Source organism: Ixodes scapularis, unplaced genomic scaffold (genome assembly GCF_016920785.2).
Source record: "Ixodes scapularis isolate PalLabHiFi unplaced genomic scaffold, ASM1692078v2 PGA_scaffold7__128_contigs__length_106722199, whole genome shotgun sequence".
Classification (NCBI taxonomy): domain Eukaryota; kingdom Metazoa; phylum Arthropoda; class Arachnida; order Ixodida; family Ixodidae; genus Ixodes; species Ixodes scapularis.
The window spans coordinates 27,923,612-27,939,872 of record NW_024609882.1 but is presented as its reverse complement, the minus strand read 5'-3'; the positions used below and the strand labels follow the sequence as shown (position 1 = coordinate 27,939,872).

At 48.6% G+C, this 16,261-nt stretch overlaps 1 protein-coding gene and 1 pseudogene across 14 annotated transcripts in view; both read right to left on the bottom strand.

Annotated features, from left to right (window-relative positions):
- LOC8051603 (histone-lysine N-methyltransferase SETDB1) overlaps positions 1-16,261 on the bottom strand; it is a 167,778-nt gene that overhangs the window by 34,988 nt on the left and 116,529 nt on the right. Inside the window, exons 1-2 of one of the 14 annotated variants that reach the window (XM_029973630.4) lie at positions 15,287-15,620; positions 11,935-12,155 (exon numbers count right to left, since the gene is read on the bottom strand). The exons of 11 other annotated variants lie outside the window; for them this stretch is intronic. In XM_029973630.4, the coding sequence (XP_029829490.2) occupies positions 11,935-12,155; positions 15,287-15,421 (356 nt within the window). In that variant the 5' untranslated portion in view covers positions 15,422-15,620. Of the gene's footprint in view, positions 1-11,934; positions 12,156-15,286; positions 15,621-16,261 lie in introns of those variants that run through there. 2 more of the 14 variants (XM_029973632.2, XM_029973639.4) reach the window with 2 other exon arrangements.
- LOC120840110 lies at positions 2,001-2,820 on the bottom strand (annotated as a pseudogene).

Here is a 16,261-nt window from a genome sequence, read left to right as displayed (position 1 = left end):
AAACTTGTAGCTGCCAATATATTCCCAATACTTGCATAAAATACAAATGAACTATTAGACCTCATACCAACTGACATGATGCCTTAACAAGACAAACAAACTAGGCAGTTTGTTTGCACATTCAAAAAGTCACCGAGGCAGCACCAACTGCATGTACCTGATTGAAAAGGAAATTATGACTGGAGACCAGGCAGAACTCCCCACGCCTGCAAATGGATCCCCGTGCGCGAGCCCAAAAACATGGCAAGACGAACGCGGAATACCATACAGCGCCATTTTAAATACAGTTGTTCCTCCCCTTCTGTCATTTTCTCTAAACACAAAAAGTGGCAGAAACATGACGCGCTAGCGTCTCAATTTGTGGTTCAAAAAGGCGCGTTCTGGAAAAGCCGAAGGCGAGGAAAGGCATCCGAAAAAAGCAGCAAGGCCGGAAGCGTTTCTGCTGGCGTTGCCATGGAGACGGCGCAAGCGCGACGGCCGCTGCCCTTGTTTCCAGGCGCCAGCAAGTTTCCCGCCTTGTCGACAATGCCGTCGAGCGATATACCGCCGCAATCTCGACCGCGCAAGTTGCAAGCACTGGCGCGGTGAGCGGGACCACGTCGTTGCCTCACGTACCCTCTCCCCGCCGGTACCTCATAACTTGAGCGAGCACAAACAAGTACCCGTCCCTACGTTGACCCGTGCGCACGAGCGCTGTCGCCATCAAAGGGAGGCATCGGAACGAAACGGGTACCTTACGATGGACCGCAACGGAACTCATGACAACCCAGTGCTGCGAACACATCCATCAGGTGACAACGCGCGTCGCCGGGTTCTTCCGCGTCAACGTGATGCGAATGGGTAGCGTGCTGAAACGCCACATCACGCGGCAGTGAACTCAGCTTAGTGTCCACGTCCCCTGACACGTTTAAAACTCCTGAGATCGTCCTTTTGTGGTGACCTAGATGCTCTAAGCATCCCAACAAACCCAAAACCACAACCGTGCATAGCTCTTATTTCCCGATGTGGTCGACGAAGGGCGCTTGTCGGCGAGTGGCAAACAATAGCTTCGCCCGCGGGAAAAACAAAAATGCAGTGGCTTAGCTCGGCTATGCGAGGATATATGTAGCGTGAGCTTAGATTCAGCTGGTTATTTTTATCTTTCCTGGTTGTCAAGGATTAGCTTGATTATCATGCTTACTGCTGCTTCCATGACACACGGTATACGCATTATGTGACACATCGACGGCCAATTGTTGCTGCTGCTGCTGAGATGGTCAGGCGGCGTTTGTCGGGCACGTCGATCAGCCTCCTGGCGACGCCGCTTTGCTAGACGTTCCTTCTTTGCTCCGGTGTCTCCCCAGCACGTTTAGCCTTCTGCTCGTTCTTCCTACGCTCAACCGCTAATTGCCAGGCAACTACTCCGGGATCCGATGAGTTAAGCTTCTCCGCTCTTCTGCGCTGCTGAGCAGCAATTTCGCTCTCCTTCTCCATGGCTACACCACACTGGCATACCCCCACCGATACCTCTGCGCATGCGCACAAAATGAGAGGCGCTATCAAGCGGCTCCGGTGCAGCGTCAGACTTGGCTACTGCACAACGGAGGCGCACAGCTGGGCACGCGGCGGCGACAGTGCGTTTGCCGCGGCTATGACGTCACTCCTCTGGAATGCGCAGACCGGCGAGGAGCGCGCGGCGGCGGCGGCCCCGGCGCGCCAGCTGTGCGCCGTGTGACGTCACAGCTCCCCGGGCATGCGCAGCACGGCTCTCCAGGAGCCACGTCAAACTGCTCAACCTGGGCCAGTGTAGCTCACGCTACAAAAGAGGACTCTTATCCGAATGTGTACCTATCAGACTCTCTTCGAAACGAGTTATAAGAAAATCATTCGGAATCTGCGCGTATTGTAGGGCTTTCATTGGTCCATACAATGTAGTCAACGAGAAAAAGAGTACACATGTTTTTCTATTGCTCTCAGATGAATAAGCGATTTTGTGATATAGGACCTGGTATATGTGGGAACTAACACATTTTAAACAATATAAGATCAAAAACGACCTTTTTTTCAAAATTGATTTCAGTCTGTCCTCCGCCGCACATCAAACGGCGAATCTGCACGAGGAAGGGCATTCTCGGGGATATCAAACGCTCACCCACGGGGTCCAATAGGCTCGCCCACGGGATTCATTTCACTGGCGGTCATATCCGTGTGCGCTACTGCTGAGCGCGTGCTGACGGCGAGCTTCCGCAGTCCTTTTGGAGCGTGCATTTAGCACCATCAAGGTTGCCGGTCTTAGCAGGCTATTAATATGAGCTCGTTCTGAGCATGCGCTCTAAACATTCGGGATCTTGCCGGTACGAACACGTGCGCAGGCGCGCAGCACACACCTTGAAAACAGGTCATTGTCCGGCTACGACGATTGAAGAACCTCGTGGCAAGCCGCCGGCAAAGACACCAGGTCTTGCGTGAACCGATCACACACAGAACAGCTAGCACCAAACACGTGGACGCGATGCACAAATGGATCGGTCACACCACCGGCGTTTCTATTCTTCGCTCGGTAACGTCCTCTTCTACGTGCCGCTTCACGTTCACGCACAGCACAATCTTGATGCGGAATGCGTTCGATCCTAGCGGGTGTGACCGTCGGCTCCTACGCATCGACGACGTTCCCTCTCACGGGCGGGTTTACGCCGTCGAGCAGCCGCTGCTTGCTCCGGCGTATTCTTTGGACACGCCATTTTGTGCGCAGGGGCTTTAGTCGAGGGAGCGGGCGCTACCAAAGCAAGAAAAAATGCAGGTGGCGAGAAGCGGAATCATAAGACTCTTCGCGCAAACCCGATTGGCCGAACGCGCTGCGCCGGGCGAGGCTATCACCGCTGTACTCGCCCTCTCTCGACGCCAGTCATCAGCAATAAACGCGCGCATGCTCCATTCATTTTTCACAACACGACACTTGCCCAGTCCAGTACCCATATCAAGCTCAGTACAGCTGACGCTGTCAAATAAGATAACGTGGTATGTTGTCCGCTAACAGATCGGAAAAAATCGATCGTATGCTATACGAACCGAGCGCCGCAGCGAACTGAGATGGACGAAATAGTGATCGTCTGGGGTCACGTACGCACTGACACACAGCGGCTTCCGAGAGAACATATTCCCGCTCGACACGAACAGCTCTCGAGAGATTCGGATTACGTTACCCGACTCAGCTGCTGCGTCGTCGGCAGAAATTTCCGCACGCTTACATCAGTTTCGCGCAATATCCATCGCTTAAAGGGATACTTCAACGAAATTTGAAATATTCCCGTTGTGTTGAAAAATAGGTTGAATATGATCAACAATATCCGTAAATGACAATCGCACGTTTGTATTTTGAGCCTGGTGGCTGTATTTTTCGTTATAAACGGCCCACTCTGGCAAGCGCTCGGAGAAGGCCCAGCGGAGACCACGTGACATCCAACGCAATCGTGACGTAGGTCGTCTCAGGACGAGCAAAGCTACGGCGAGGCTGACGTCGAGAGGATGGCCTAGTCGTTCCAGCCACCGAAGCGGCTGCTTCTGTACGAATTTTGAGTGACGGGTTAATCTTCTGTAATCTTGTAGGGGGACAATAGCGACTTCTACGACACACAAAAGGCATTCTCGGGAAGAGGGGAGTTCCTCCTGCCCCTCTTCTCCGTCGTGGCCGGAGGCGAGACAACCTCCGTCACTAGCTGTCAAGGTTCCTAGACGGGCATTACAAGCGAGGCGTTAGCGAAATCCACCAGGTGCTCTTCGCTAATCGTTTAATTCGTTTTAAAATTCCTTTTCGTGACTTTTTTAACAAGATATTGGTATGTTCGATGTGATGCTGCTCCTTTGAACACATACAGACCAAAAAATGAGCGCCGAAATTTCGTTGTAGTATCCCTTTAAAGGGCAACTTCGGCCAAAACTCAAAATGAAATAAATTACTGGTACCGCTGTAGTGACACAAAATACGACCCCAGCCAAAATTTTACGTCCGTGGGATGCCGCATTCTCAACTAACGCCGATAATAAAACTGCGAGCCGCTGCTCCTTAGCGGGCGACCAGCGGGTTGCCGATCGCTAAAGCAACATTGGGCCGTGACGTCAGTATTGTTCTCTTTTTTTTTTCCTCCGGTCCGGGCGTTGCGCGGAGTGCGCTTCTTTAGCCGCTACCACCGCTACCTCGGGTTATGATTGGCGTGTTTAGCCGTTCCCTTACAAAAAACAACAAAAAAAAATGAGCTGAGTTTTAATTGAAAGTGTAAAGGAGTCACTCAATCAGGGGGGTAAAGGTGGGTGAGGAGGAGTGGCAAATCCCTTGCGCCGACACCCGGGGTCCCGAGTGAACGATCGCAAAAGAGAGCAACAGAACACGAGAGAAAGAAAGCAACGTTGCCATGGGAAACGCGAAGAGTGAAAACTCTCAGCAATATAAACAGTGATAATTTAACGTTGTAAACTAAATTCTGAGCTATTCTAACGCTTATAAAAAGCAATAAAGTCATTACGCTGCATTAACTTCCCTTCTGTCGAAATCTCGGAAATCTGGTGGTTGCGCAGTTTCGTATTCCTCAACCGCGCCCATCCGCGCCCCACTTGCGAAGCCGGGTATATGGTTTAGTTTAGCGTTAACGCGAGGCCGTACACCTGCGCGCTATGCAAAAAGAAAGCTTCGAAAGGAACGCGAATATCTTTCCACCGGTAAGTTCGTGGATTGTTGAAGTTCACGAAACTGCTCTGATGATGTAACCGCGTTTGGGACCCCGAGGGTCTGCCTGCATGATCCGCCGCTTGCGGCAGCCAGAATGTATGGGAAAATGGCGGACCTTTTCCTCTAGAGTTAGTATGTATGATCTCTATGCACTCAATAGACCGCATTCAGTCTCAATTGAAGCTCAATTGACTTTTTCTAACGAGTCCCTATTGAACGGTACCAGGGTATTGGCCACTGAGTCTTAATTGAACTTTTAGCAATTGCATTTCAATTGAATTTTGGCAATAGTGTTTCAATATAACTTTTGCTATTGAGTTTCAATAAAAATATTGCAATTGAGTTTCAATTGAATTTTTGCAACGTGTTTCAATAGAATTTATTACAACTGCGTTTAAAAATATTTGCAACTGGTTGAGAATTTTCTTGTGAATTCCTTAAAGCATGCAATATGAAGGAAACAAAGCACATGGAGGAAACGAACACAAACATCATAACTAAGCACTCACAACCCACTAATCATACTCCCCTTGACTACCCCACCGCCTTATATACCCTACATAAGGTATTCATTTGGCCAGTGACCAACTCAGCATTTAATAAAGTTCCCAGTTTACTATTTCTTCCTTGGAAGTCTCATAAAGGATAAACAGTGTTTCGACGTCATTGGACTCTATCCCTTAATAGAATAATAGAAAGACATTGGTACAAGCAATAATCGTTCGGTGCAGTGATCCACAAACGACCAAATTCAATTGCATGCCTAATGAGTAAATTCAATAGAATCGATATGGAGTTTCTTATGACCAAACTCAATTGCATTCCTAATGAGTAAATTCAATAGGATCGATATTGAGTTTCTTAAGACCAAACTCAATTGCATTCCTAATGAGTAAATTCAAAAGAATACATATTCCATTTCTAATGAACAAACCGAATTTCATTCTTATGAGCAATTTCAAAAGAATATAGGTATATTGAGATCTTAATGACCAAACTCAATTGCATTCCTAATGAGGAAATTCAATAGAATCGATATTGAGTGTCTTATTACCAAACTCAATTGCATTCCTAATGAGTAAATTCGATAGGATCAATATTGAGTTTCTAATGACCAAACTCAATCACATTCCTAATGAGTAAATTCTATAGGATCGATATTGAGTTTCTTATGACCAAACTCAATTGCCTTCCTAATGAGTAAATTCAATTGAATCGATATTGAGTTCTTAATGACCAAACTCAAATATATTCCTACTGAGTAAATTCAATAAAATCGATATTGACTTTCTTAAATGAGTAAATTCGTTAGAATTGATATTGAGTTTCTAATGATCAAACTCAATTGCATTCCTAGTGAGTAAAGTCAATAGAATCGATATTGAGTTTCTTATGATCAGTCTCAATTGCATTCCTATTGAGTAAATTCAATAGAATCAAAATTGAGTTTCTAATGATCAAACTCATTAGACATTGAGTTTATATTGAGTATGAATTGACTCCATAGGAACACAGTAGAAAGTCAATTGAAACTCATTGATCATTTTTGTAAGGGTTGTTTTTATCTGTTGCCCGTGTACCTTCGGTATAGCCTTTTGTTAATTTGCCCTTGTGAGGACTCCAAGACTCGTTTTAGCGAGGAACTCGGTGAACCCAAGACTGCCCAGCTGTTCCTCGAAAGATGCCGAGTGCAACTTTTAGCGCTGTGAGCTGCTCAAACAACCCGCTGCGCAACCCGGAGGTGCTTTTTCAGAAGTTTCCAACGGACCGGAAATTGAAAAAAGGTGTGGGTAAACGCTGTTCGACGAGTGGACTGTGAACTTCGGCTTTTACGCGCCCGAGGAAAAAAGAACGAAAAAACAGACGTGTACAGCATAGCACACGTGTGTTCGGGCGCCGCAGCCCGCGCCGGAGAGCCTCAAAGCTTCGTGTCTGGGACTGACCCGCAGCGCGAAAGGGCCCCCAGTACTGTACGTCACTGGCAGTGCGGCGTAGAGCAACGCCGCTCCATCCACGGAGCCCCGATGACAATTTAGGCCTAGCGACGAGCACGGAAGACCGCACATAGGCGACAGCCGCCAAGTACGGCACCGAACGAGTTCATTCGTTTTCCAGTCGCTAGCTTTTAGGTCTACAAACGACGACTACGGCATAGCGCACGGATGGCGGCGGCCGCCGAGTACGGCACCGAACGAGTTCACTCGTTTTCCAGTCGCTAGCTTTTGGGTATACAAGCGACGAGTACGGCATAGCGCACGCACGGCGGCGGCCGCCGAGTACGGCGCCGTATGAGTTAACGGGTTTTCCAGCCGCTAGCTTTTGGGTGTACGCACTAACTCTTGCTATATATGCTGGATAACTACCAAGTATACAGAATTAAAACAAAATCAGCTTACCTCCTATCTTTAGACGCCTAGCGCGACAAAGGTAGGTGCCGCTCGGCCTGGTACTCGTTAAACGAGAACGATCCTGACGTCACGTTCACATAGCGGCTAATTTCCAGTGTAGCGGGGCCTCGGGCGCCTAGTTTCGGTTTTGTTGGGCGCGCCCCAAACAAAATTTTGAGACGTCGATATCTTTAAAACTACGCACAATAACGAGAAAAATATTACAACTTGCACTTCAGGGACGCTTACTGCACTAAAAACAGTCATACGGGTCTCTCGTCTGGCTGCCGTATTGCCTCGTCTTCGGCCAATCTTTAAATAAAAAGTAATGTTCTCACCACCCGTTCCAGACCATTTCAACTTCGTGTCTGCAACAACCCAAGACGCTACAGTCTGCTATTTCCCGTTAGAAGTCATCCATAACTTTTAAATTTGGGGTTTTTACGTGCCAAACCAACGACGGGCATCTGGCACGCCCCAGCGGAGGACTGAGGATTAATTTGGGCGACCTGGGGATCTTTTGACGTGCAACCGAAAGCTCGGTTACCCGGCGCCTCCTCCGCAATAAGCCTCCGTCAGATTGCGGGCACCTCGGCCTCGCGCTTCGTTTACAAATCTCGAGTTGTTCTGCTGCCGTAGACAAGCTCACACAGACCACTGGGTGAAGGAGTGCTAAGGACAGTCACACCAGAGGCCGCGAGATCTTTGTTGCGATTTGTGTACTGGTGAGACGTCCACACCAAAAGTTTGCCCGATTGTGAACTCGCGAACGGGTTAAAAATGTTTCATTAGTTGATCACGCTCAACCTGGGAAAACAGAGCAGCAGCAGAGAGCGCGCTTGTTTTCATTTTGACCAAAACCGCACGCCTGGTGGAAAAGTTAAAGGCCGACAACTAGGAGCAACCAAAAAGGAGGAAACTCTCCCGATTCCTCCTTTCGATTCAGAAAGAGGAGACCCTCCTCTTTCCTGCGGGCTCAAAGTAGGGACCCGCTCCTGTGGGGAGAGGAGGGACGGAGAGGAGGAGGCTGGGAACCGGTTCTCTTTCCCGCAGAAGACTACTCTGAAGGTCGGCCCTTTAATGGAGACTCTGACTCCGACTTGAATCACACCGCCGGGGTATCACTAAACGGGCTTTTAGAGCACTTCCGGGTGCAGTTTGCGCCATCTGTGTTAATTTCCGGTCATTTTCTCCCCTTTTCTTTTGTTTGGGACATTGCAAGATGATCGACACACCGACGAAGCGGTACACAGAAGGCGCTGACGCGACGCCGCTTAAAATAAATAGGGTCGGCAGTTTTGTGTGGCTTTCGGTATTTTGGAGCCTGAGCCGTCGTCCTGTCCTGCACTGCAACTCAAAATAAACAAAGCTGTAAAAAAAATCATTTCTAAAGCACATTATTACACGCGGTCATTGCTGCTTACCAAAACTCCCAAGAATGCTCACGATTCACAAAGCACGGCTTACTAAACGAAGAATAAAGACACTCAAGAATGCACTTTACAGACGAAGATTGCGAAGAAGAAATCGAAATCGGACGAGTTCGGGCCATGCGAAAATACCATTGGCGTCACTGAATTTCCTGAGATTAAATTTGGCCTGATAAACGTGCACATGTGCGACACCAACTCAAGGTGCAGCGTACGGTGTTCATGCGATAAACATTTCATGAAGTAATGTGCAAACTGCGAACCAGTGTAACACGAATGCAGAAACGGTTGGTTTCAATACGAGTCCACATCTTTCCGGCGATAGTAATTTTATTGTTTCCGACTTCTTGCCGAGACGGTGACGAGACGTTCTCGTCAGAAAGAGGAAAACAAAGCGAATAAGATGCGCATCACAACATTACCAAGAACCACTCGTCGGACTACATGAACTTGGAAACTCGGCCCGTAAAAACGTTGCCCGAATTAAAAGCCAAGCCGCCACGATATAAGTCATGCCCAACGCCAATTGGGGCTCACTGCAGTCTATGACAATAACAAACCGCGGACGAAAAAGAAAAAAAAACTGCACAAGTTTTATGCTGTTGTGTCGATGACGTCATGAAGGCCGACGAGCAGTCAGAAAGAAGGAAGCTCTCCCTCAATTTCTCCTTTCCATTCGAGAAAAAGGAAAACCCCCCCTTTTGCGGGAAGTAGTTCAGAGACCCGCTCGTGTGGGGAGAGGAGGCAAGAGGAGTGCGATCGAGAGGGAATGGAGAGAAGGAAACTGGGAACCGGTTTTCTTGGCGGCAGAAGACGATCAAATACTTTACTAGCGGGAACAGTGACCCCGGAAGTGTATTCTACAGGGGGGGAATAGCGGTCAAAATAAAAAGCAGGGGGGGGGGGGGGGGGGGTTAAAAAAATTGAAATTGAAAAACCATTACCATTTTTTTACTGTTTATAGAAGGTTTATTATCATTACATATACCGTGTGTCTATACATTCAGACTAGGACCAGCACGCCTCTTCAACGTCATCAACCTTCCAACCCGATATCGTTTCATGACCCCTTTAATAACTGACTTTTTTTTTAATTCGTTTATTTACTCCCATTTTACATATGGGGGACTTGAACAATAAAGCAAAAAACATACAACAAAGTAACCTTGGTGGCTAAAGTATTTAGGGCTCAAACCGCCTCGTCCACCCTCTTCTAATAACTGAACTCCCGTGTCCCAAACTAACAAACTTTTGCATACAAAAAAATGAAAGAAATAATTAAGACTTAATGCGATTGTACAGTAGCATGCCACTGTCATTTTGGGCACATTCACGGGTATCTCTCATGAAGATCAAGGAGGTATTTTCAAACTCCCCTCCTACATGCTGTCTGATTTAAGGGTAAAATGTTTCAATTAGTTTGGAAATGGTCTTGTTTCTTCTAAGTTAAGTCAGAAGTGGCCAGGCTGGCCTGGCCTAAAAGCCGCAAACAAAACCACTAAACTTCCAAAAGACGCCTAAAAAAAAATGTGGGGGGGGGGAGGTAATTTTTGTTTTTTTTTTTTGACCATTAAATGAAATTTGAACTACTTTAGGTCTATCCAAGTCAAAAGCAGTTGAACGTCGATGACGTCTACATGAAAAGGTCGTCGATTCCTCATGAAATGAGCTTGATGACATCATGAACTGCGGCTCATAAAGTCATCGACTGCCGTTAGTAACGTCAACTACTGAGTTTGATGACGTCATAGACTGCGGTTGGTGACGCCGTTTACATGAAGTGGTTATCGACCATATTCCTATTGGTGAATTCAAAGTGGTCGCCTCTCTCCTCTGACCTCAATTCAGCAGAGCGCCCCCTCCTCGCCGCCAGAGCTACTCGAGATCCTTTTCAGCCGATCACAACTGCTCGCTTGAGAGCGCTCCGACATCCTCAGACCAGTCACGGAATTAATATTTCTTGACATTGGTAAGGCATTAAAAACAACACGATCTTACAGCGTACGGTGGACGATTGAGCAAAATTTACGCTAGCAACGTGATGAAATAACGGTTCTGACGTAAACTGCTTTACGCAAGAAAACAGCAGTATGCGAATTGATTTTTGCAGAACGGAACGAAAGCCAACGCTTGGAAACAGTTGTCAACTAATCGCGTTTTCGATAGTGAACGCTCTGCGATAGCGCTCATGCGTACGACAAAGCAGGAAAATATAAAATGGTTAATAAACCGCATTTTTCTCACGGCGAAATATCATGCAAGCATCGCAAGGTGACACAAATCACAGTGCATTATATTCGGCTCTCCCTTTATTTTACAACACAAACCTTTGAACGCACTTTTACCAAACCTCAAAATTTCTTGAAGCGACCACAAAACCCGGTAAAAAAGCGGCGAGCTCTGCGAGCTGTTTCGTCATCGGTTAGGCTTAGCGGATTCACCGCCGTGAGATGAATCATCTCGTGAAAGCACTGGGAATACTTCACACATCGACTTTTCCTGTTACGGTCGCAAACGAATGTCGTCCCGTCCGTTGTAATCCGCGCACCGTCGAATGCACAAGCACTTTGTAGAACCACATATCAATCGCCGTCATGCCATACCCCGCACACCACCACGGACTACTGCCGGCCATCGTCAACAAAACCACGTGATCCCCGTCCAAGTACCACGTGACGCCTGCGCCGCTCCGCACTCCGACGGCTACCAACGGAATGCCAGGGAGCGCTCTGAGAGGGAGAGGCGCCCTCGGAATGAACCACCCGATCAGGCCACAGCACTCTCTTTCAACCACTTGATTTCGCGCGCCCTGAAAAGAGCGCTCGAGAGCGCGCAGAAAGAACCACTCGAATTCGCCATATGACGGTGAAGCGGACTTACCGAGGGAAGCGGACGTGTGCCAACTTCCCTTCTACACGTGTGTAGTGCACACAATCGACTTTTCAAGGGCAATCGGAAACACTCATGTAAGCACACCGAGTCGATAACAAAAGACATAGTAGAATCGATACTAAACTAAATCAAAATACTTGAAACAACAAAGCACAGCGCCGAGGTATCACGCGAATGAGATTGTCAGCGCACCCCAGCTCGTGGAAAGAAAGCTCGCGCTGCAGATCCCAGGGATCCCGGGTTCAAACCCCACCCCCTGGCCGTTTCGATCCGGGCGAGCGTCGTTCCGGCGAGCGGTCGTGCCTCCCTACTACGTGGTGCCGGTCCAAGACCCCACGGGCTAGGAGTGGTACTCCACTGGCTAAATTTCTCATACAGCGGAGACGGCAGACCTCCATTGGGACCGACCAACTTCCCCCCGTCTAAACGAACACAGAACGCAATTACGAATAGGTAACGGGTTTAACGGAGAGTGGTCAATCGTAGAAGCGATCTACGCGTGTGAGGTATGAGTGAGGCTTACAACAGATCCATCATCGACACTGAGAGTTCCCGCACACTCGAGCGTGTTTCTGTCAGGCCCGGTGAGTAAACCTCGTAGACTTTGGAATCGGCTTGAGAACTCGAGGGCAACTCTGGCGGTGGCGGCGACAGCACGGGAGCTTCGACAGCCATTCCAGTCTTGGCATCGTGATAGAAGGTTTTCGCGATGACGAAGGATTGACCGGAGTGCAGCGGACAGACCTAGAGAAACAGAGCGTTCGCTGGACATACACACACACACACACACATACATCTATTGTGAGTGCGCGTCGTATAAATTTCTGGCACTTTCAAACTAAAAACTGATTTTTTTTTTTTTTTTTTTTTACACTTTGGGACGGCTACAATAACACGCTTTGGCACTGCAAGAGATAGCACATCTTGGGTGCCCCATGAGCGATATAAAACATTCATTTCCATATAAATAAACAATGTTACGAAAGCTCGGCTGCAGTCTACGTATTAATTCACTTGGTTAAAGTCTGCTTCTGGAACATGAAAAAAAAAAAAAAAAGTTCTGAAATGTTGACGAAAATAATCCCTGGAGAAAGGGAACAAGAGGGACAAAGGGCAAACACAAATCTCCGAACACAGCTAGGTCACTGGTGCGCGACTGTGTGTGTCTGTCCTTTGTCTTTTTTGTTCCCTTTCTCCGGGGATTATTTTCATCATTCTTGTTCAGCTCGCTTGCACCTTTGCATTTAATTGCATTATAATCATAACCTTAAATTACAAGCTTCACCCTTGTTGGTGTTAGACTGGTGGCAGCTGATAAAACCCGTTTGCTCTTCCAACGTCTAACCCCTGGTTAGCTCAGTTGGTAGAGCGCTCCACCTGTAATGGAGAGGTCCCGGGTTCGATACCCGGACCAGGCGGATTTTTTCGGTCGCGCACCAGTCACCTAGCTGTGTTTGTCCTTTGTCCCTCTTGTTCCCCTTCTCCGGGGATTATTTTCGTCATTCTTGTTCAGCTCGCTTGCACCTTTGCATTATAATCTGAAGTGTTCTTTTATTCACCGCTTCTGTTTCCTTTCAACAGAGTCCTTCAATCTACGGGTCACGAAACTTGTAATGCCTCTCCCAAGACTTGTGTCCTCTCCGACCACCATGAGAAAAGACGAGGAGGAACTCCCCTCTCACCGGGACTCTTTTGTGTGGCCCAGACGTCGCTACTGTCCTCTACAAGATTATTGAAGATTAACCCGTCACTCCAAATTCGTACAAAAGCAGCTCTGTAATTAGTTGCGGTGGCCCGATCGCAGGCGTGCTTCGACCACTTCGGTGGCTGGAACGGCTAGGACATTCTGTCGACGTCAGCCTCGCCGTAGCTTTGCACGTCCCGAGACAATGTACGTCACGATTGCGGCGGATGTCACGTGCTCTCCGCTGTCCGGTCTCCGAGCGCTTGCTAAAGTGGGCCATCAGGCTCAAAATACAAACGTGCGATTGTCATTTACGGATATTGTGGATCATTTTCAGCCTATTTCTGAACGCGACGGGCATTTTCAAATTTCGTTTAAACAAAACGATGTTTTGCAAGCGAAAAAGAGCCAGGCTGCTAAGAAAATTGGTCGAAGTGCCTCTACTAGATGGCGCTGCTCGCGGCGCTGAATTTCGACGGTGATAGCGGCACTGAGAATTCGTTCTGAAGCAAGAAGAATGACTGAACAGAGATTCTATTTCGGAGTATGTTGCACGCAAACGGATCTATTGGTGGCTCATTCAGAGTGGGTTCGAAATTACGATTCCACTTTCTGGTCCCAGACTCCCAGCGGTGCTAGCCAAGCTAGCGGCTTTCAGCCTCCTTGTTGACGCCAGCGCCACGCGTGGTCGCGTCCAAAGCCCTCTCATAGCGTTACGGAGAAGTTCCGTGACCAGTAGCCCGTTGAATGACTCTGCCTTCACCAATGAACACCAGCCCATTTCGAACAAAAATAAAGAGAAGATGTCCATATGGCTAAGCAACCACGGAGAGCACAACAGTACCGAACGTATCTGGGTGGTCTGTAACTAGAAACATGCAATATAACACAACGAAAATGTTGCTTCGTTTCCTTCCACTCTTCCTTTCTCGCTTCAGTTATCAACTACATCTGCAACATCAGAACAGCCGTGTAAAATTTCGTCCTAAACAAGCGGCAGTCGCCGATTCCGGGAAAAATCTCCCTACGCATGCGCAGCATGCTGGACTGCCGAAAGTTCGATTGGTTGGATCGATGGGAACTCAGCTGCAATCCTAGGAGAGAAAATGGCTTGGCGCTCCTCCCGTGGCGTCACACGCGCGTCGAGCGTGAACCTACAGTCGCATCAACGAGTTCTTATTGGCACAAGAACAGGGGTGAATTTAGGGGGGAGAGGCCACCGCTCCCCCCCCCCCCCTCAAGCACCCCAACTTTGTTTTAATAAAATCATTAATATATACCGGCCAAAAGTTTAGTTTTTGGTGACAGCAAATATCGGGTCAACAAAATAGCTCTGGGCGACGCTTCGACCGTAATGTTACATTTCAGCAAACTGACTGACTCCTCTCCCCCCCCCCCCCCCCCCCCTTTTCCACCAGCCGAATGCCCACCACCCCCACTCAGGCCTGACCCATAAATCCGCCCTGGCACAGGCGTGTCATCTTGTTCTTGAGCAATCAAGAGCAGTGGAGCCATAAACCATTCATTCACGCGCGCCAGTCGTCGTGACTTTAAAGGGACACTAGACCACTTTATACGACGGTCTATTTATAGTCATAACTCAACCATGGCCCCTGGGCAGTCAAACATTACATTCATGCGCGGCACTTTTTGTCTCAAAGGTCTCAAAGATCGATTTACCTCGGGACTATCGCAGACAGCAGGAGGCGTCATCGGACGGCAAGGAAAGAATCGAGCGCATACTGGAGGCCGGGCCTCGAAAAAGACGGCCTGTCCTTCTATGCCCGTATGACTACACCACGTAATACGTCTATTAGCGGACATATCGGTCTGCTCCGTGCTACTGCAGATGCTGCCGACGCCACCTAACGAAACATGGCGATACAGATGATAGATATGCTTGCAAATGTGCATATAGTGTTCGCAATATCTACAGAAAAAAAGAAACATCTAAAATAAACAGTTGTCGATTTCAAGCTTTTCTACGACGCTGAGGACAGAGCGAGTTCGCAGAGATTCAAATGTTTCCCGCCAAAAGGGGCATCAAATTTGAGCCAATCGTAACGCTACTTTCGAAAGTCAAAGTGCGCAGCAGCCCGCGCACGCGCAGCAGTTTTCGTCGGCCACTGCCGCCATGTGGCGCGGCTCGACCAGGCATAAGCAGAAGGGGCGAAACTATGGCGAAACTCACCTTCGATGAGCCCGCAACGTGCGAGTCGTTCCGCACAATGGCGGTCACCCGCGAGGCACGCAGGTTAACTTCGTACGAGAACCAGCCCGGGTGTTTCACGCCCAGACACCCCGGAACCGAACATTCGTACGACATGCTTCCCCTTCACATTTCGCAAACCCGAGACACGCCGGTTAGAACAAAAAAAAAACCAAAGAGCCCCGCCAACGCGTCAAGCGGGAGGTCAATGGCAGCCGAGAAAGAAAGAAAAAGGCGCGCAAACCGGGCCGCCCAGCTTCCATCGCCCGCCGCGCATGCGCGCTCCAACGCAACTGCGCTACACCATCGGCGAGTGACGTCATTCGAACAGGCCAGCAGCCACGCAGCCGGCCTTGGGGGACTTGGCGGAGCGCTCATTTGCCGACTCCCAATCCGGTTCTCACGTGACCGTGCTGTCACGTGACTACACCAGTCACGTGGCCCGCGCTCGGTCGACGGCCGGCTGTCGGAAATCTCGGGTTTTCTTCCCGTCGAGCGCTCGCACGCATCTACCCCCGGAGTACTGACAATTTATGTGACAGACGTTTCAGCGAATAGTTCATACATCACGAATATTATCGTTCAATGTCCGACGACGCCAAACTTCTCGTAATAGAAGAAACCATCGTCTTCATTTTTCTTCTTTACGAAGAAGCATGGTTTTGAAGACGTTGCTACGAAAGAACGGGAGATAATGGTTGGCCACAGACACTTCCCATCTTATCGGACTGCTGATACCCAGGCCGCTTGGAGCCCCTAAAGCCGGGGTCACAATGCTTATTATACATCCTACAAAGGAGAGTCTGCATACAGATTCGAACGCGAGTCACGGCGAGATCCGTGCTTCGAACGCCGCATGGCAATGAGTTTATTATTTTTATTATTGTTATCATTATTATTATATTTATTACTAAATGTGTCCACGTTGTCATTCAATGCACGATTTCTTCTTCTTTT